The sequence below is a fragment of the Zonotrichia leucophrys genome, chromosome 19, assembly GCF_028769735.1.
Source record: "Zonotrichia leucophrys gambelii isolate GWCS_2022_RI chromosome 19, RI_Zleu_2.0, whole genome shotgun sequence".
NCBI lineage: Eukaryota > Metazoa > Chordata > Aves > Passeriformes > Passerellidae > Zonotrichia > Zonotrichia leucophrys.
In genome coordinates this window covers 9,074,940-9,094,829 of record NC_088188.1, presented here as the reverse complement: position 1 = coordinate 9,094,829, position 19,890 = coordinate 9,074,940, and the positions used below count along the sequence as shown (strand labels likewise).

At 44.6% G+C, this 19,890-nt stretch overlaps 1 protein-coding gene across 1 annotated transcript in view; it reads right to left on the bottom strand.

Annotated features, from left to right (window-relative positions):
* Positions 1-19,890, bottom strand: part of MED13 (mediator complex subunit 13) — a 62,124-nt gene that overhangs the window by 27,329 nt on the left and 14,905 nt on the right. Inside the window, exons 4-8 of the mRNA XM_064729071.1 lie at positions 4,782-4,927; positions 3,650-3,847; positions 2,580-2,774; positions 1,222-1,384; positions 800-910 (exon numbers count right to left, since the gene is read on the bottom strand). Of these exons, the coding sequence (XP_064585141.1) occupies positions 800-910; positions 1,222-1,384; positions 2,580-2,774; positions 3,650-3,847; positions 4,782-4,927 (813 nt within the window). The remainder of the gene's footprint in view (positions 1-799; positions 911-1,221; positions 1,385-2,579; positions 2,775-3,649; positions 3,848-4,781; positions 4,928-19,890) is intronic.

Below are 19,890 nucleotides of genomic sequence, written 5' to 3'. Positions count from 1 at the left end.
AGGGAGTTAAAAAAATGCATTTCTCTCAAAATGCTCCATCCTCCAGACAGTAATTTTTTCCTAAGATACCAATATTCCCTGCAAGGTAATCAGTGTAACATTTAAATCACAGAAAGTGTTTAAACCTATTGCAACACTTCAGTCACCTAAAGATTAATATTCTGCCATAAGTACAGAAACTGCGAATTCAATGAAATTAATGTTTCCATTTCATTTAAATACCTGTATTAACAGTGTGGCATTGCAGCCTCAAAAAGGGCTGTATTAGATACATATATTATATTTTTTTAATCTTAGACATTTTGCCCTTTGTTTTGTTCCTTTTTTCCCAGGTAATATATAAAACACACACTGGCATCCACTCCCAGAGGAGCAGTTTTCCACACAGCCACCCATGGAATGCCACCATTCCCAGAGAGCAGGTTTGGGGGTTTATTCCTAGAACAGATTTCTCCTTCAAGGCTAATGCCACAGCCCTCTGAAAATAAACAGCATTTCCTTGCCATTGCTGAGAGCTGCCCATGAGGAGGTGACTGCCCACACCCACATGGAATTCAGGAATTGTCCCTGCCCTGGCAGCAGCTCCCCCAGCCAATTCACTGCACTCCAACCTCTGCAGTGACTCCTTGGGCACAATTTCAAGACCTCCAATGACATTTAGGAGAGGAGATACAAATTTTGTTCCAGCTTTCCTCCAAGCAGCTCCTGCCTAATTACTCCTGCAGGAGAGATCAGGAGCCTCTCGTGAGCACTGGAGCCCGTGAACATCTCGGGGCTGTGCCTCTGCCAAGTGCTGTACCTTGAACAATTGCAATTTGTCCTCTGCGTGGCTTCAACAAAATCCCACGATGCCACCTTGTCAGCTGTCTCCTCCTCACACAGGCCATTTGATGTAGCAGAATATTTCCTCCTAGGATTCAATACCAGGAGAGTTATTTGGGAGCAACATATGTTCTTCTCTTATCTTCTGGCAAAGCTCAAGAGCGGTTTGGTGACAAGGGATTCAGCAAAGGAAGGATAAATTGCCTTTTCCTGACATATTCAACTGAGAACTAAGTAAATCATTGCTGAATAGTTAGGGAAAAATGAACTTCTTTAGAAATGGTTTGTTAGAAGAGTAAAGTACATTGCAGCAGCAGTCACAGCACCCTTAACAGAACTAATTGCTACAAGGGACACACAGAATATTGGCATTTTTGGCTTCAGAGGGTAAATACATACTTGTTCTGTGCTCTGTTCATGTTGCACTCTTGCCAGACTCTGTCCACCACTTGATTGGCCAATTTTCTGGGGATTTTGCCACCGTGATGGCTGGTACTGTCTGAGATAAATCCATCTGAAACTGAGGAAAACTTCACCCATTTCTGGGCAGACTGAGCATCAACTGGAAAGCAGCACCAGAGGAAAGAGATTCAGGCAGTGAGACAATGCAGTGTCTATCACATTATCTTTTTTCTATCTATCTATCTATCTATCTATCTATCTATCTATCTATCTATCTATCTATCTATCTATTTTCTATCTATCACAATATCACATTCAATTAACCAGAGGAAGAAAATTGGCTTCTTTACTCAGTGTTAGAAAACAGAAACACACAGAAAATTTAGGAATAGTAGCAAATTATTATAGGAGATTTTTAAAAGCACCATATATGTTTATGTTGTAAGTAGGGTGGATATTCTTTATCTTTGATGAAAGTGACCTGAAATAAAACACGACTTGAGCAAAGTCAAGATTATGATTAAAAAACAGGGTCAAGCTTGGGTAACAGCAGATCATGGAAGGAAAAAAGAAACAACACCTCTTCTGCACAATAAAACTTATGTAAATGTCACCTGAAGCTGTCAGTGAGTGTCACCTGCTGTGACCTAAATGAGCTCCCCAGAAGCCCAGCTCACACCCAGGGCAGAGGGCACAAACCACAGCCAATCTTCCTGGGCTGGAGAAAACAGCGCCTGGCACTGCTGACTGAGGCCACAGTGGGCTTATGGAGCTGTGTCAGAACACAGGCATGCCCACAGAGGGGAAAAACCCAAAAACCTCCCCAGAGCAACCCAAAGTACTGGTACCAACCCCAAGCACCAAAAACCTCCCCAGAGCAACCCAAAGTACTGGTACCAACCCCAAGCACCAAAAACCTCCCCAGAGCAACCCAAAGTACTGGTACCAACCCCAAGCACCAAAAACCTCCCCAGAGCAACCCAAAGTACTGGTACCAACCCCAAGCACCAAAAACCTCCTCAGAGCAACCCAAAGTACCAACCCCAAGCACCAAAAACCTCCCCAGAGCAACCCAAAGTACTGGCACCAACCCCAAGCACCAAAAACCTCCTCAGAGCAACCCAAAGTACCAACCCCAAGCACAACAGCAGCTCTGGTTTCAGCAGCTCACAGCAGAGTTTGAGTTCATTTTGCCCACAGCTGGTGCCATCAGTTTTACTATAACAAACTTAGGACTACAGAAATGTGATTTTCCCTCCCAGCTGCACACAGAGCCCCTGAATCCCCTCAAACTCTGCAGTGTTAGAAGAAACCATGGGAACAATTCCCTGGTGCAGAACCCAATTCCTTCCCACCTGTCTGAACCTCCTCTGGGGACGTGGGTGGCGTCAGGGTGACGGAGGACATGGCAGGGTCTCTGGTGGAAGCAGGCACTTGGTGGACCCCCAGGCAGGCAGTGGAGCAGTGGGGAGCCCCCCCGGAGCTGGGAGCAGGGATGTCAGTCTGAGGCACCAGCACGAAGCACGCCGGGTACACCATCCTCACGCCAGCTGCAAGAGAGGCAGCGCACGCCTGCTTACACCCAGAGCCACCACAGCAGCCCTGCACAGCAACCCCTGGCCCACAGAGCTCTCCCACCCACTGCAGCATCTCCTTGGACAGAAACCCTCTGCTGGCACCTCCATCATTGCTTGATTTGCTTCATTCATACAGAAGATTTGCCCGTGCTTTTTATTCGTACAGAAGATTTGCCCAAATTTTCTGTATGAATAAAAAGGGTTTTGTACAGGCAGGGACATCCACGTGCTGCTACCTGCTTCTGTCATTTTGTTTTATAAAAGGCTGCAAAAATCCTTTTTAGGATGATGTAGCACTGCCAGCATCCCCAGCAGCACGAGGGGCTGCAGCCATCCCTGCACTACCAGCTCCTCACAGAGCAGGGATTTGCTGGGATATCAATGCCCCTGGGAGCAGGGGATTGTTCTGCTCTGGGCTGGGGTTTTGGGAAACCAGCAGAGAAAGGCAGGGCCTGACTACATCAGGTTCTCCAGGACTGTGGGTTTGAAGACATCCCTGAAAGGCAGGTCTGCTCTGTGTGAATTTGCAGGGACTCTGAAACAGCACAACCTGCTTTGGATTCAGCTCAGATGTCAACAGTCATCATCCAGGGCTTTTTTTACTCTCTTATTTTATTATTTTTTTTAATCTTCCCTCCCAGGGCACAGAAGAAAAAGACCTCCCACTAATGGCTCTGCAAAATCCACTCTGAGCAGCAACCCATCATGGACAGTGCTGAGCATCAAACAGGAAAACCAAACCCAACAAGCATTGCTGCAAAGGAATCAAATGGGGTCACTCCTGCATCCAGAATTTTGCAGGTTTATCCAGCCAGTTTATTCCAGCAATTAAAGGTAATCAGGCTCACCAACAAGGACTTCAACAGCAGCTAAAGAATCATCCTCCCAGTCCATTTCTTCTTGTTTCTCCTCAGATCCCTCCTTCAGGTTGGATGTGACAGGGTAGAATTGCTTCCACTCCCCAATCAGCTTCTTTGTGGATGAATCAGAAAGCTTGAAGGACTGGCCTGTGAGTGTGCCATTCAACCCAAAGGGGCTCAGGATAACTGGAACAGAGATAAAAACCCATTGGAGATGGGATTCACCCCAAATTCCCTCCTCCCCTCTGCAACAGCAGCACTCCTATTTCAGCCACACCAAATAAACAATTTACCACTGGTAATTTACAATTTACCACTGGTAAGTCAAAACGCAGCCTAATGATGATTTACTACCCAAGCTTTTGGCAACAGGTTCCCATTGTTAAATTCAGAGGTGCTGTAAGAACTGAGGAACCACAATAACAACTACAGATTAATCCATTCAAACAAGCAACAGGCAAGTTTTCATCTGGGCTCACAAGGAGTCTGATACAGGTGGGATAAAGAAACACTTCCAGATCCTGGCAGAGTTGAGGTGTTTCCTCATCCTTCCATCCTGGTTACAACAACAGGGAATGCAGAGGGAATGATCTGGTTCATGTTTAGTCTTGTCCATAGTAGGGAAGCACAGCTGCTGTTAAGTTGCATTCAGGAAAAAAAGCAAGTTTGGACACTGAGCAGTGCTGAGGGAGTGAGGCCATGCAGGGAGGGATCACACAGCCCCACTGACCAGACTCAGGCCCCAGCACTCCTCTGTCTTCCAGAGCACAGCCTGCATCTGCTGGGGGAACCACAGGCACTTACAGGCAAGGAAGAGCCAAGGGAAAAGGTTAAACACACTGAGGAACAGGTTAAATCCAGAAATGGATGTCTCAGAGGGGGTTGGTGAAGGTATCTGGGGGTTACAAGGTTGAAACAACAAAATCTTGAAGTCACCAAAATGACAGCACTTGGAAAGGGTGTGATGAGGACAAACGACTCAATTACACAGCAAGAGATGAATATGCAAATGTTGCACCTGCAAATGCAGCAGGGCCAGGACCCAGCGCCTGGCAGTGAGCACAGGGCACAGCTGGGCACAGCTGGGCACAGCTGGGCAGGCCCAGGGGAGCAGTCCCACCTTGGAAGGGGCTGCTGGACTGCTGGGCCAGGGTGAGGTGCTCCTCGCTGAGCAGGTACACGGGCTGGTGCTGGCTGATCTCCACGCTCGTGCACACGTTGCTGTCCCCGTGCAGGAAGAAGGTGAACGAGCAGGACAAGTGCTCACTGCAAAGGCAACAGCAGAAAACAAGGCTGAAGGACACAATTTCTATCAGTTGGTCTCTGTTTCAGCAGTTTTCAGGCATTTCCTCACAAGATATTCATTAATGGAAGGAGCCAAAACACCCTTCTACATTCACCCTTCTATGTTCCCTTTACAAACCCAAAGAAATATCAGCTAGAAAACAACAGGCACTGAGTTTTCCATTTCTTCAGTCTGACACTTTATATTTTGCTGTCTTGAGGAAATTTATACTTTATTTACATTATATTTAATATATATATATATTTATACTATTATTTAAAATAGTTCCATTTCTTCAGTCTGACACTTTATATTTTGCTGTCTTGAGGAAATTTAAACCATAATTTTTTACAAGACAAAAATCTGTAATTTAATATTTTTATACCTTATGCATTTATTTAAAATCTCTAGAAATACTTCTGAACTTATTTTATTTTTAATGAGGTCATAACTAGGTTGTCCTGTCACAGCTTCACTAAGTAGAATTTAATATCAGCCAACAAGTCACTTCTTTAAGAGCAAGAAGAATGGCAACAGCTTTGAGAAGTGGTTTTGTTTTGTTATTTAAATTGAATGTTATCTTCGTGTTCTTGAAGCCAATCAAGTAACTAAAAATGAAATCCCATACCTACACACAAAAGGGAAGATACAATCAATTAAAAAAACCAAGGCTCAAGACATTCTTAATTAAAGTCATTAAGGCAAGTGTCAATGTTTAATAGCAGATGCTTCACTGACAGCTTCTCTCATGGTCCTGAGTTTTAGGGGATAAAAACCCAACAAAACTCCAACAATGAACATTTCTCTCCCTACACCTCTGACTTCAATGCTGTTATTAGTGAGCAACTCCACAAGATCACTCTGCAGAGAATTTCTCATTTTTGGGGCCCTGCTCTGTGTTGTTGTCACAAAACCACAGCTGAGCCCTGCAAGGACAACCAGGAAACATTTCATGTTACATCCACATCAACATCAACTCCATGATTTATATGAAATATATTTCACCAATTTTAATTAAAGGACAGCAAGAAAGGAAGGCAAAACCAAGCAGATCCCTGCTAGAAGTGGCACATCCTCATGCCCACCTGGAAAACTTTTTATTTCCTCACTTTTAGAGAAGCTGAACAGGCACAACATTTCCCAGTTATAGTGGGTGCGAGTTATCCCAGTGTCTGCCAGGCTGATGCACTCCAGCAGGAAGGAGCAGATGTGTAAAAGCAGGAGATGCTCTCATTTGGACATTAAATTAGGTCCAACATCATGGCCAGAGAAGGAGAACCTGAGAAGAACTTCATAAAGTGCTGGTGAGAAATAAATCTTCCTTTGTAAGGAGGGAGCAGCAAAACCCTGCTCAGCCTCAGGGAAAAGGGATCAAGGCACAGCAAACCCTGATTTTAGTCAGTGAAAAAGCAGATACTGGGGAGGATTTCTGCATAACCCAATGGAAAAGGCACTCCAGGAATGACTGCAGCCTGGAAAGGAACAGAACACCTCTGTGTCCCAAAACCAGCTCTGATCCCACAGCCAGAGCCCAGCAATGGAGGCTCTGGGACATTCCTGTTCCTTGGGCTGAAACCAGTCTGGCACTCTGTGGGATCTCAGCCCCTCAGGACTGAGGTGCCACCGAGAGCACCCTTGGGGGGCTCGGGAGTCCTGGAATGTTCCAGAAGTGTCTGGTGGCTGCACTTTGATCCCACACAGGAGACGACACCTGTATGAGGACAGGAGGGTTTCACCGGGGTGAATGGTGAAGGGATTGGTTAATTAGAGAGTGAAACACAGGGTTTAGGATTTCTGTACAGGGGGGTTTAGAGAAGTAAGATGGAGGAATTGGGGCGTGTCCTGTCCTTCTTCTTCTTCTTCTTCTCCTCCTCCATCTTCTGTGGTGATGGTGGCACTTTCGGATTGGTCATTACTAAAAGTGCACCGGACAATAAGAATAAATGGTATTGGGGAAAAATGATAAATATTGTACACGTAACTTTGGGTATAAAGATAGGTGCCCGCCCGGAGGGCAGCAGTGTGCTCATGGCTGGCTGCTGAGCAGAGCTCTGTCGGGCTGAAAGAAAATCTTTTAGATAAACAATTAATAAACATAAAGACCGAAAGAAGAACTGAAGCCTCTTCTCGTCCTTTGATACGCGGCTGCCCCAAGGCCACCCCGGGCCTTTCCAGGCCCTCCAAACAGCCGAAAACCGGACAGCTCTCCTGGAGAGGCACAAACAGCTCCAGAGGCACCACAACAACCCCAAAACCCCCAACCTGCACGGCTGCAGGCGCTGGGGACACCTCCAGTGCCATCTCCAAGGTGCTGCTTTCCCGAGGGAAATGATGGGATGGGGAATGAAAAGTGTCTGCAAGTGGCACAGTGCATTCACTCCATGGAAATGGAAATGGGTTTTCACCCTCAGTCAGGGAGGAGAAAGGTGGAACAGTGACAAAAACAAAGCAGATTTAAACTGAGCACCAAAAGCATCCAAAAAAGGATGGGAGAAGCCTCGGGGTGCTCAGGAGGAGCAGAACAGCACATTTTTATTGCAGCACCTTCAAGAGGAGCTGCAGCGACCCCAGTGAGGAGCTGCTCTGAGGGAGAGCACATCTCCAGGTTTTATTGTGCTTTGGGGCAAAAGATCTGGATGAATTATGAATGCTTTAACCCACACTGCTCAGGAATGCCAGGAAAGTTTCATTTAAAAATGCACTGAGGATGGAGCTGAGCATCTTGGTGATGCCTCCAAAACACACCACTGAATTCCAGTATGGAAATCTGATTAAACTGCAATCCTTATGCAAATGGTGGGAGACTGATTTTCCCAGTGAATTTTATTTCCCCAACCGTATTGGATGTTTTAGGGTGAAGGAGGTGGCAGTGCCTTGGTTCCCTGAGACAGACACGATTCAGAAGCTCGGTATCAGCGAGATAAAACTTCAAAATAAAAGCACATATTCCCTATATACACTTTAAATGCAATTAAGCTTCACCTCTTGTAAACAGCCCATTGTTAGCCAGATAAAGGGCAAACAATCCCGGCATAATCTGATGGAATTCAGATAAACCAAGACAAAGGGAGGCATCAGCATGATAACAGGAGCATTTCAATTCACCACTGCAAAACCAGGCCTGAGGAGCAGCAAGGAAAACTCAAGGTCACCACGCAAAAGCCAAATCCAAAACTCCAAACAAGAAAAAAAGAGCCCAAATCAGATTTCTTTTCTCCCCTAACTCAGCAGGGGAGAGGTTTCCAACCAAATAACCCGGGCAGAGAGCACCCAGTGCTGCAGTGCCATTGTGCCAGCTCTGCCTCCACTGCACCATTAATTTCACAGAATATTCTGAAATCCTCTTCATGGCTTGAAGTGCTTATTCCCTGGTGCCTTCTTTTATCATGTCCTTTAAACCAAGGTAAGGAAACAAGCTGCAGTTTTGATCCTTGTGAAGATTCTCTTATGGTAAAAGAGCCTGGAAAACCCAAATTTCACCCAATTTCCACTAATCCCGGCTATAAATACAAGTGTGAAACAGCAGAACAATGCCCAGCACCGGGGGTTTCTCTCAGAGGTGCAGCAGCGTTGTGGCCAGGAGGATATTTTGTTTCACAGTAAAAAAAGGAGGCTGGAAAGTCGGGCTGAGGAACACAAAATATCCCTGAAGTGCTTTAAACAAAGCGAACCTGAAAGGCAAAATTGACCCTTCATGGACCCAAACCCACTTTGGTTCTCAGCTTCCCCACACTGAAATTATTCCAGGTTACACAACTTAAGAAACAGCAATGCATGTGGAAATAATCACAAGTAATATAAATAAAGAATTCTAATTAAAATTGAAAAAAAAAATCAAAACCGCAGGGAAGCTCTTTGGAGGGAGTGGAGAAAAGGAGGAAGGAACACGAAGAACCAGAGCTCTGCAGTGCTGGAGCCCCCACACAAATTATTGTAAGGGCTCAGGCTTTTTATTATTGTTTTGTTTCAATTCATGCATTTGAACATCCTCCAATTCTTTACGTTTCTAGAGCCTGGCTGCCAGTGAACAATCTCAGCTTGGGAGGAGTATTGCAAACTTTACCATAATCTAATTTAAAAAGAAAAAAAAAAGAAAAGAAAAAAAAGGGAAAAGGGGAAAAAAAAGGGGAGAAAAGGAAAAAAAGGGAAAAAAAGGAAAAAAGGGAAAAAAAAGAAAAAATGGAAAAAAAGGAAAAAAAAGGAAAAGAAAAAAGGAAAAAAAGAAAAAAAAGGAAAAAAAAGAAAAAAAAGGAAAAAAAAGGAAAAAAAGAAAAAGAAAAGAAAAAGAAAAGGAAAAAAGAAAAGGAAAAAAAAGGAAAAAAAGGGAAAAAAGGAAAAAAAGGAAAAAAAGGAAAAAAGGAAAAAAAAGGAAAAAAAAAAAAAAAAAAAAAAGGAAAAAAAAAAAAAAAAAAAAAAAAAAAAAAAAAAAAAAAAAAGGAAAAAAAAAAAGGAAAAAAAAAGGAAAAAAAAGGAAAAAGAAAAAAAAAAAAAAGGAAAAAAAAAGGAAAAAAAAAGGAAAAAAAAAGGAAAAAAGGAAAAAAGGAAAAAAGAAAAAAAAGGAAGAAAAAAAAAGGAAAAAGGAAAAAAAGGAAAAAAAAAAAGGAGGAAAAAGGGAAAAAAAAGGAAAAAAAGAGGAAAAAAAGAGGAAAAAAGGGAAAAAAAAGAAAAAGGAAAAAAGGAAAAAAAGGGAAAAAAAAAGGAAAAAGAAAGGAAAAATGGGGGGAAAGGGGAAAGGTGGATATATTTATTTATTTATTTACTTATTTATTTCTTTCTTTTCTCCACCATTGCTCTAAGTCCTCCTCTCATCTTCTCAATAACTCACCTCACAAAAATCCCAATCAAGCAAAAACTCTGCCACGTAGCCCTTGGGGGTAAATAGGCAAATTATCTTTACAATTCAGTCAAGGACACAGGAACAGAACCTGCCTGGTGGTTTCCTGCCTGCTAACGGAGACTTCACCCTATTTTTATTTGCAGACTATTTTGGGGAGCTCAGAAGATCACTGGTAATTTGTGCAGAGCATCTCACCACTGAAATATGGAAAAAAAAAAAAAATCCCTACACCTCAACACTTTGAAATTTTATTCTGCATGAGGGGAGAATCAGTGACATCTTTAAGGTCAGATACAGAATTTTTAAAAATCTAATGCTAAAATCAGCACTGATAACCTCTCTTTTTAGTACTTCTACAATCAGGTATTGGTGAATATATTTTTATTCAGAAAGTTCTGAAAACAAAATCCTAAAAAAATCTTTTTGTCTTATTCTGAACATCAAGTTGCTCCATTAATATTTCTAATTAATTTCATTGAAGTCCCAATGACAGAATTTAGGTATCAATAATCCAGTTCCCAGCTGATTTCTGAGCAGAGATATGAATTGCCATCAGAACAAGGATTCTTTATGACTTTTGGTCTGAACACACCAGAATTCAATTAGCTTGAGGTCCCATCCTGAAAGCAACTTTAAAAACAAATAAAAAATAAAGAAAGAGGCTCCTTGGCAATAATGCTGTTTGAAGCAACCTTCAGTCCTCATCTCCACTCCATTAAAATACATTTGTGTAAAACCATTGATTCCCCCCTGCTCCCTCTTCACTCCAATCACACAAAACAAAAATGTTTTCCTTTCAGAGACAAAGGATTATGATTTTATGGGGGGAAAAACCAGAAGCTGCTGTGGATAAATCCAATACAATTTCTACTTCTACCTTTTTAAGAATACCTGAAGGGTAGGAGGGGAAACCACACTAAAATCCACATCTACAGGAGGTTTCCATTAGCAAACCTGAAAATATCTCCTTGATAAAAAGGTAATTAGGGCTGGTTTGGTCTCCACGTTAGGATTTCTGCAGAGCTTTAGATGCTCAAAGCTTCCCAAACTTTGGCTGCATTAGAACCCCATAACCCACACCCAGATCAGCTCCCCACGGCAGCACCAGCACCAGGAAGGCTCCAACTAAAAGCACATTTTAATAGTAAATAAAAAAAAAAATCCAAATGTTTCAGCTGAAAGAGAAAATGTTTGTTTTATGTAATTACTATCTCCTGTTTTCCTGGCTTGTCTCTGTGAATGACTTGGGAGTTGAAGTGGGAGCACCTTGTGCTGCCAAAGCGCCGCTCACCCAACCAAAATATTTACAGAGAGCTGAGGGAGAGCACAGAGCTCCCAGGGCAGGGAGGGAAATGGGAATGGGAAATGGGAATGGGAATGGGAAATGGGGAATGGGAATGGGAAATGGGGAAATGGAATGGGGAAATGGGAATGGGGAATGGGAAATGGGGAATGGGGAATGGGAAAGGGGAAATGGGAATGGGGGAATGGGAATGGGAAATGGGGAATGGGGGATTGGGAATGGGGGAATGGGGAATGGAAATGGGAATGAGAATGGGGGAATGGGGAAAGGGGGAATGGGGAATGAGAAGGAAAGGGAAATGGGGAAATGGGGAAATGAAGGGAATGGGAAATGGGAATGGGATGGAAATGGAATGGGGAAATGAATGGAAATGGGGAAATGGGGAATGGGAATGGGGAAATGGGGAAATGGGGAATGGGGAATGGGGAAATGGGAAATGGGAATGGGAATGGGGAAATGGGGAAATGGAATGGGGAAATGGGGAATGGGGAATGGGGAATGGGAAATGGAATGGGGAAATGGGGAAATGGGGAATGGGGAAATGGGAAATGGAATGGGGAATGGGGAAATGGGGAATGGGAATGGGGAATGGGGAAATGGAATGGGGAATGGGAAATGGGAAATGGGGGAATGGGGAAATGGAATGGGGAATGGGGAAATGGGGAATGGGGAATGGGAAAGGAGGAAATGGGGAATGGGGGAATGGGAATGGGGAAATGGGGAAATGGGGAAATGGGAAAGGGGGAATGGGGAATGGGAAATGGGGAATGGGAATGGGGAAATGGGGAATGGGAATGGGGAAATGGGGAATGAGGGAATGGGGAACAGGAATGGGGAATGGGGAAGGGGGAAGGGGAAAGGGGGAATGGGGAAATGGGGAATGGGGAAATGGGGAATGAGAAATGGGGAATGGGGAAATGGGGAAATGGGGAATGGGGAAATGGGGAATTGCCCTCCTGGCCCAGAGAGCCCAGCAGGGAGAGCACACCTGGCCCAGCAGCACAAACACAGCAGCTCAGCCAAGGCCCTCATTAATTAATTAATTACCATTATCAGTGTGCTATAACATGACTGAAGTTGGCACATCTTGGCCAGTGTGGGGCATTTTCCCCCAGATCAATCCCTGACAGGAATGGAGAGTTCCCAACCTCGGCCACCAAAGGGAAACCCTCCCAAGGGCTGTCCTTCACCACTGAAACCAACTCAAAGCATCAAAGAGGCTCCTCTTGAAAATCTGACTGTTCCCTTCTCTAATAAATTCCTGGGATGGAGAACACAGTCTTACCATTATAGAGGTTCTTTTGGAAATGAAGAATTATAAGGAAAAAAAGTTTAAGGTGACACAAATCCCCTATGGAGCCCTAAGTCCCTTTCCTTTCTTTTCCCTTTCCCTTTCCTTTCTTTTCCCTTCCCTTTCCTTTCTTTTCCCTTCCCTTTCCTTTCTTTTCCTTTCCTTTTCCTTTCTTCCATTTCTTCCCTTCCCCTTTCCTTTCTTTTCCCTTCCCTTTCCTTCCCTTTCCCTTTCCTTTTCCCTTTCCCTTTCCTTCCCTTTCCCTTTCCCTTTCCCTTTCCTTTCTCTTTTCCCTTTCCTTTCCTTTCTCTTTTCCCTTTCCCTTTCCTTTCTCTTTTCCCTTTCCTTTCCTTTCTCTTTTCCCTTTCCCTTTCCTTTCCTTTCCCTTTCCTTTTCCCTTTCCTTTCTTTTCCCTTTCCCTTTCCTTTCTTTTCCCCTTTCCCTTTCCTTTCCCCTTTCCCTTTCCTTTTCCCTTTCCTTTCTTTCCTTTTCCCTTTCCCTTTCCTCTTCCCTTCCCTCTTCCCTTTCCTTTTCCCTTTCCTTCCTTTTCCCTTCCCTTTCTTTTCCCTTTCCTTCCCTTTCCTTTTCCCTTTCCCTTTCTCTTTCCTTTCCCTTTCCCTTTCCTTTCCCTTTCCCTTTCTCTTTCCTTTCCCCTTTCCTTTCTTTTCCCTTCCCTTTCCCTTTCCTCTTTCCTTTCCCAGGCTGGGATACAGCAGGGCAGTTCTCTGGGCCCCTCCCAGCAGCAGCAGGAACCCCCCAGGTACTGAGAAGTTTCTCCTCCAGCTCCCTCCACCTTTGCCCTCCCAAAGCCCCCCCTGTTCCAAACGTGCCATCCCCAGTTCCCCATCCACAATCCTGAACTGCCAAACTCCCCAGTCCTGTTCTGACCTAAAGGAGCAGGGAATCTGGGATCAGCACACAGGAAAGAAGTGCAACCCCAAAAGCAGGGCAGGGCAGCTCAGCTCCATTCCCAGGGAATGCAGGGCCTGTCAGGAATGCAGGAATTGCTGCTCTCCCTGCACAAAGGCAGCAGCAGAGATGCTCTCCAGCATCCCTGGCTCACTCCCCATGGCCAGGCAGGGAAGCACAGCAGAAAGCTGATTTTCATGATAACACAAAGCACAAAAACATAGCTAATAGCAAAGTAGGAAAAACCCTTCCAGTTCAAAGCACATCATTAATGACTCCTGTCAAAAGGCTCTCCCAAGCATTCTTTGTGGCTGAGGATGTTTTGATTTGACTTAGACCTGAGAGTTAAAAATATTTATTTATTCCATAACTGAGTTATGTGCACTAAAACAAACATAAATGCAGCAGGCAATCTGTATTCCAGAATAAGCCACAGTTGCCTTAGACTGCCACATTTTAAATTAACTTCATTATTTAAGGCCTTAGCTTCATCCCAATAAAACCAATTTTATTTTTATACACACTAAAACTCCAGCATGGTATTTTAAAAGGAAGCAAACTGATTTTTTCAGGAGGCAGCAAGAAGTTTATATATCCACACAAAGGTATATATTTTTCCAGATACAATTATAAACAATACTACAAAGAGTTTGCTCACTTTCCTGTATTTCAGAAATTAAACAAAACTAATAAAGCTGTCACCTTGGATTGTAGCATCCTTTAATTTGAGGCTGCAAATCTCAATTATCTGAACTTATTTCACAGGGAAATAAATACACGTGTGCTATAAAGAATAAAGATGCAGAAGTTCTTTGGGAGAAGGGTAACAGCTCTAAACACCCCTGTGTCCAAAGGCAGGGAACAGCTCTCCCTGTATTGCTCTTTCCCATCCTGAAACATTTACAAACATCTTGTTAAGCCAGATTTTTTCAAAGTTCAAAACGAAAATGCATTATAAAATTGTCACTTAACAAAATCTGAAGTGTCTGTAGAGCAGATTTATACTCGAAAGCTAAAAACCCAGAGCATCTTCATTTTGTTTCCTTTTTCCTGATGAACCAACTACCAGTGTAATTGAAGCTAAATAAGAGAAAACTGCTTTGTGATGTAAAGTGCTAAATTTGTCTGCTTGTAGTCTCTGTAGCAACCCAATATTGCAAAGAGACAATCATGTGATCGATGCTCTCAGCTCCTGCTGTTTATCCTGCACTGTCCTACTTACAGCAGCTCTCAATTCCAGCTGTCTGCAGCACAAGGAAAAACATCACCTGCTCTGCTGCCGGCCCACAGCAGCCTCATTAGAGCTGCTGCAAAAAAGTGTTGACATTGTTTGATTTAAAGATTAACATAGGGAGGAAATTTACACTGCAAAGACTCCAGCAGCCTTAATAGAAAATATTCCAGCACTAGCACTTGGTTGCAGACTAAATAGACAGAAATCAACCCAAAACCTGGGGGTGAACCTTGGTTTGTAGTTAACTCTCTCGAGTATGAAGGAATTTTTGAGCTTTAGCACCCAGAAATCTCGTTCTGTTCCTTAATAATAATAATAATTCCCAACAGCATCCCAGGGGATTGAGAAGTAAAATTCTCTTCCTGAGGAAAGATGACCGTGGGAAGTGGGAGAAGGGAGGGCAGAAATGGGGTTAAAAGTTAAAATGGGGTTAAAGCAGCATTTCCTTGGTGTGAGGGGCAGGGAGGGGCAGACAGGCAGGAGCTGTAAATGCCAAAACATTGCTGATGGCACAGCAGGGCCAGGTTTAAAAATCCCCCCAGACTGACACTGCAGCCGTGGCCATGCCAATGGCAGCCTGCAGGGCTGCACCACCTCAGCCTTCATCCTCAGCCTCCTCTTCCTCTGCAGAGCTGCACCACCTCAGCCTTCATCCTCAGCCTCCTCTTCCTCTGCAGGGCTGCACCACCTCAGCCTTCATCCTCAGTGCCTCCTCTTCCTCTCAGGGCTGCACCAACCTCAGCCTTCATCCTCAGTGCCTCCTCTTCCTCTGCAGGGCTGCACTCCACCCCCCTCAGCCTCATCCTCAGCCTTCCCTCTCTCCTCTTGCAGGCCTGCACCACCTCAGCCTTCATCCTCAGTGCCTCCTCTTCCTCTCAGGCTACAACCTCAGCCTTCATCCTCAGTGCCTCCTCTTCCTCCACAGGGCTGCACCAACCTCAGCCTTCATCCTCAGTGCCTCCTCTTCCTCTGCAGGGCTGCACTCCCTCAGCCTTCATCCTCAGCCTCCTCTTCCTCTGCAGGGCTGCATTCCCTCAGCCTTCATCCTCAGTGCCTCCTCTTCCTCCAACCTCAGCCTTCACACCCTCAGTGCCTCCTCTTCCTCTGCAGGGCTGCACCAACCTCAGCCTTCATCCTCAGTGCCTCCTCTTCCTCTGCAGGGCTGCACCAGCCTCAGCCTTCACCCTCAGTGCCTCCTCTTCCTCCAACCTCAGCCTTCATCCTCAGTGCCTCCTCTTCCTCCAACCTCAGCCTTCACCCTCAGTGCCTCCTCTTCCTCCAACCTCAGCCTTCATCCTCAGTGCCTCCTCTTCCTCCAACCTCAGCCTTCACCCTCAGTGCCTCCTCTTCCTCCACAGGGCTGCACCAGCCTCAGCCTTCATCCTCAGTGCCTCCTCTTCCTCCACAGGGCTGCACCAACCTCAGCCTTCATCCTCAGTGCCTCCTCTTCCTCTGCAGGCACACCAGCTCAGCCTTCACCTCAGTGCCTCCTCTTCCCCCAACTCAGCCTTCATCCTCAGTGCCTCCTCTTCCTCCAACCCCAGCCTTCATCCTCAGTGCCTCCTCTTCCTCCAGCCTCAGCCTTCACACCTTCAGTGCCTCCTCTTCCTCTGCAGGGCTGCACTCCCTCAGCCTTCACACCCTCAGTGCCTCCTCTTCCTCCAACCTCAGCCTTCACCCTCAGTGCCTCCTCTTCCTCCAACCTCAGCCTTCACACCCTCAGTGCCTCCTCTTCCTCGTGGCAAAATGAGGCAGAGAAAAAAAAAATCCCTCTCCAGAACTATGATAAGCAACCTTCAAAACAAGAAAACTACAAGATGTACAAAGGTTTCAAATAAAGCCAAATTGGCATCTGGAATGTTCTCCAGCAGTCACTTCCCATGAAGTGATACACTTATTATATTTTCTATTTCTGTGGGAAGTTTTAAAAAGAGAGAATGGTGGCCTGGCATTGTAAAATCTGAAGCCAGACTTGTGGTAAACAGAATTACCCTGAAACCTGTGCAGCAAGTTATGATAACCTTATCACTTATGAATTTTCAAGTGGCTTGTGGGGTGGTTTGTGTATTTTTTGTTTTGGGTGTGTGGTGTTTCTCTGGTGTTTTTTCACCATTTTTACTGAACTCATCAGACACAAGTTCTGCTTTGCCACCCACTGCAATGGCTGCATTATTTCCCAATTACAAGGGAAAAAAAAGCAACCATACAAGTAATATAGCAGCTTTTAGCATTCTAGACTTTTAGCTGTCTATCAGATCCACCCACCAATTCAGGATTACTCAATTGTTTGCTTACTGCTATTTCAATTGTGTTAAAGTTTAGCAAGTTGTAATTATTACCAAAAACTCCAAGAGATGCCCCTCACATAAACCCTTGGTACTTCATTAGGAGTGTCATATTTGATTTATATAATTTCTATCTAAAATAGTAATTAATCTGACAGCTTTCCTAATTATATTTATTGCAGGTATACCCCAGTAATGAGTAAGAGGAGCAGACTCATCCAAAGGCAATTCAAGCAGCACAGTGGGGTGGGACAGATCAGTCTCCATCTCACATTTGTGAGGGGATTTTGGAATAAAACCAACACAGCCACATCCCTGAAAGCAGCAACAAAACAACTGAAAGGAGAAAAGAGAATTACATTCCTATTTGGCAAATTTTCATTTAATGTGTACTCATTTCAACCACATTAATGAGCTTCTGTAGTGTCCAAGTGTCCAAAACAGGTTGTGATAAATACAAAGATTTTTTAAATTTTTGTTTGGTTGCAGAAAAAACCTTCAGCAAAATTCTCTCTGTGGTTTTTTATTCATCTGGAAAGATGAAATCACCCACTTAAAAATGGGCAACAAGACCCCAGCACACACCCCCTGCCTCAGGGAGCTGCTCCAGCCCTGCCCTGTGGAGAAACAGGAGTGGAACCAGACTTGGAACCTCAGAGAGCATCAGGGAGATGCTGAACCATAACCCAGCTTCTCTTCTTTCTGCTTTCATACTAAATAATCAGTGTCTCATCCAACTACACTTCCTCCACCTTCACACTTTCACATCCAAACTCATAATCCTATCTGTAACCACTTTCAAATCTTGGTAAAAAATGTTTAGTATATTCAAAGAATCTCTATCCTAAAAAAAACCCCCTTCAAATTACTAAAATACTTCTAATTACTAAAACTTCAAATTACTAAATAGTTTAATTAATCTTTAACCCCAAAGTTTATACTCATAACTACTATTCTTAAGAACCTTCCTTAAAAATGTGTTTAAAAAATCCACCAATTAAAATTTAAATTATAAACCAACTCTAACTGTACCCAAATAAGATAGTTCCAAGTTATGAACTTGTTCTCAGAGATGAGATTCCAGATGAGATTCCTTTGCTCAGGGCTGCTGGAGCAGCAGGGAGGGAGGAGCAGCTCAGGGTTGGTGACTGCACAGGGCACAGCTGAGGGGTTCCTGCTCCCACAGCTCAAGTGTTAACAGATCCCATATAATAGAGGTTATTTTAATAAGTTTATTTGTTTAGGAGTCACATATGACAGAGCAAACACTCAGATCTGTCTCATTCTGATTTCCCTGCTCAGCACCACACCAGTGCCAATTATGAACGTTCAGGACTTTCCTTTAAAATTCCAGTGTACAATGCCATGGAATTTTTATTTTAATATAAAGGAGGAGAAGCCCAGCAGAGCAAGAGCAGGAAGGCAGGGCTGCTGGAGGAGCTGCTCTCACAGCCCAACACCGAGCAGCAACCCCAGCCTCCCTCCTGGCCCTGCCAGCACTGCTGCTGTTGGGAGAGCAAGCACAGAAAATCTCCCTTCTGGAAGCAAACAGAACTGGGAAAAATCCAGATGGGATCAGCTGCCCATGAAAGGAACAGCTCCACGTGCACATCCTTCACAGGGACAGCAGGGACACAGGGGGGTCCTGCAGCTCAGCCAGAGCAAGGAGTCCCCTCCACACCAAGGGCACTGCCTGCTCCACTGTACACTGATTCCTTGGAACTGAAGATTCCCAGCAAGAACAACCACCCTGACTGAAATGTGCAGCTGTAAAACACAGGGAACAACTCTCTGCAGTGCTGGCCAAGCCTCAAAGTGCAGGGTGAGATAAATGAGCATCCAAAGCACACTGGTGGCAAACTTCACATCCCCAGGACACCAAATTTCCTCAGATCACACAGGCCCAGGAATTCCTTCCCAGGTTACCAAATTTCCTCAGATCACACAGGCCCAGGAATTCCTTCCCAGGTTACCAAATTTCCTCAGATCACGAATTCCTTCCCAGGACACCAAATTTCCTCAGATCACACAGGCCCAGGAATTCCTTCCCAGGTTCCCAAATTTCCTCAGATCACACAGGCCCAGGAATTCCTTCCCAGGACACCAAATTTCCTCAGATCACACAGGCCCAGGAATTCCTTGCCAGGTTCCCAAATTTCCTCAGATCACACAGGCCCAGGAATTCCTTCCCAGGACTCCAAATTTCCTCAGATCACACAGGCCCAGGAATTCCTTCCCAGGTTCCCAAATTTCCTCAGATCACACAGGCCCAGGAATTCCTTCCCAGGACACCAAATTACCTCAGATCACACAGGCCCAGGAATTCCTTCCCAGGTTACCAAATTTCCTCAGATCACACAGGCCCAGGAATTCCTTCCCAGATTACCAAATCTCCTCAGATCACACAGGCCCAGGAATTCCTTGCCAGGACACCAAATTTCCTCAGATCACACAGGCCCAGGAATTCCTTCCCAGGTTCCCAAATTTCCTCAGATCACACAGGCCCAGGAATTCCTTCCCAGGTTCCCAAATTTCCTCAGATCACACAGGCCCAGGAATTCCTTCCCAGGTTCCCAAATTTCCTCAGATCACACAGGCCCAGGAATTCCTTGCCAGGTTACCAAATTTCCTCAGATCACACAGGCCCAGGAATTCCTTGCCAGGTTACCAAATTTCCTCAGATCACACAGGCCCAGGAATTCCTTCCCAGGACTCCAAATTTCCTCAGATCACACAGGCCCAGGAATTCCTTCCCAGGTTCCCAAATTTCCTCAGATCACACAGGCCCAGGAATTCCTTCCCAGGTTTCTGAACCTTCATGCAAAGAACAGTCCCAAAGACAGCAGAGTAACATGGGATAAAATACAAAAATACAGCTTCAAAACTGATTCTTAAGATTGTGCTTAAGATCAATACTCACTAACACAAGAGGGGCTGTTGGGGGTTTAGTTTGGTTTTTAATTAAGTCAGCCACATCTACAAAAAAGTATAAACTTTGTATAGGTTTGGCTGATTAAATGGATGCTAAGGAATGAAAACCATGCAGAAGTTGTATTAAGGGTTATTTTTGTTAGTTTTAGAGCAG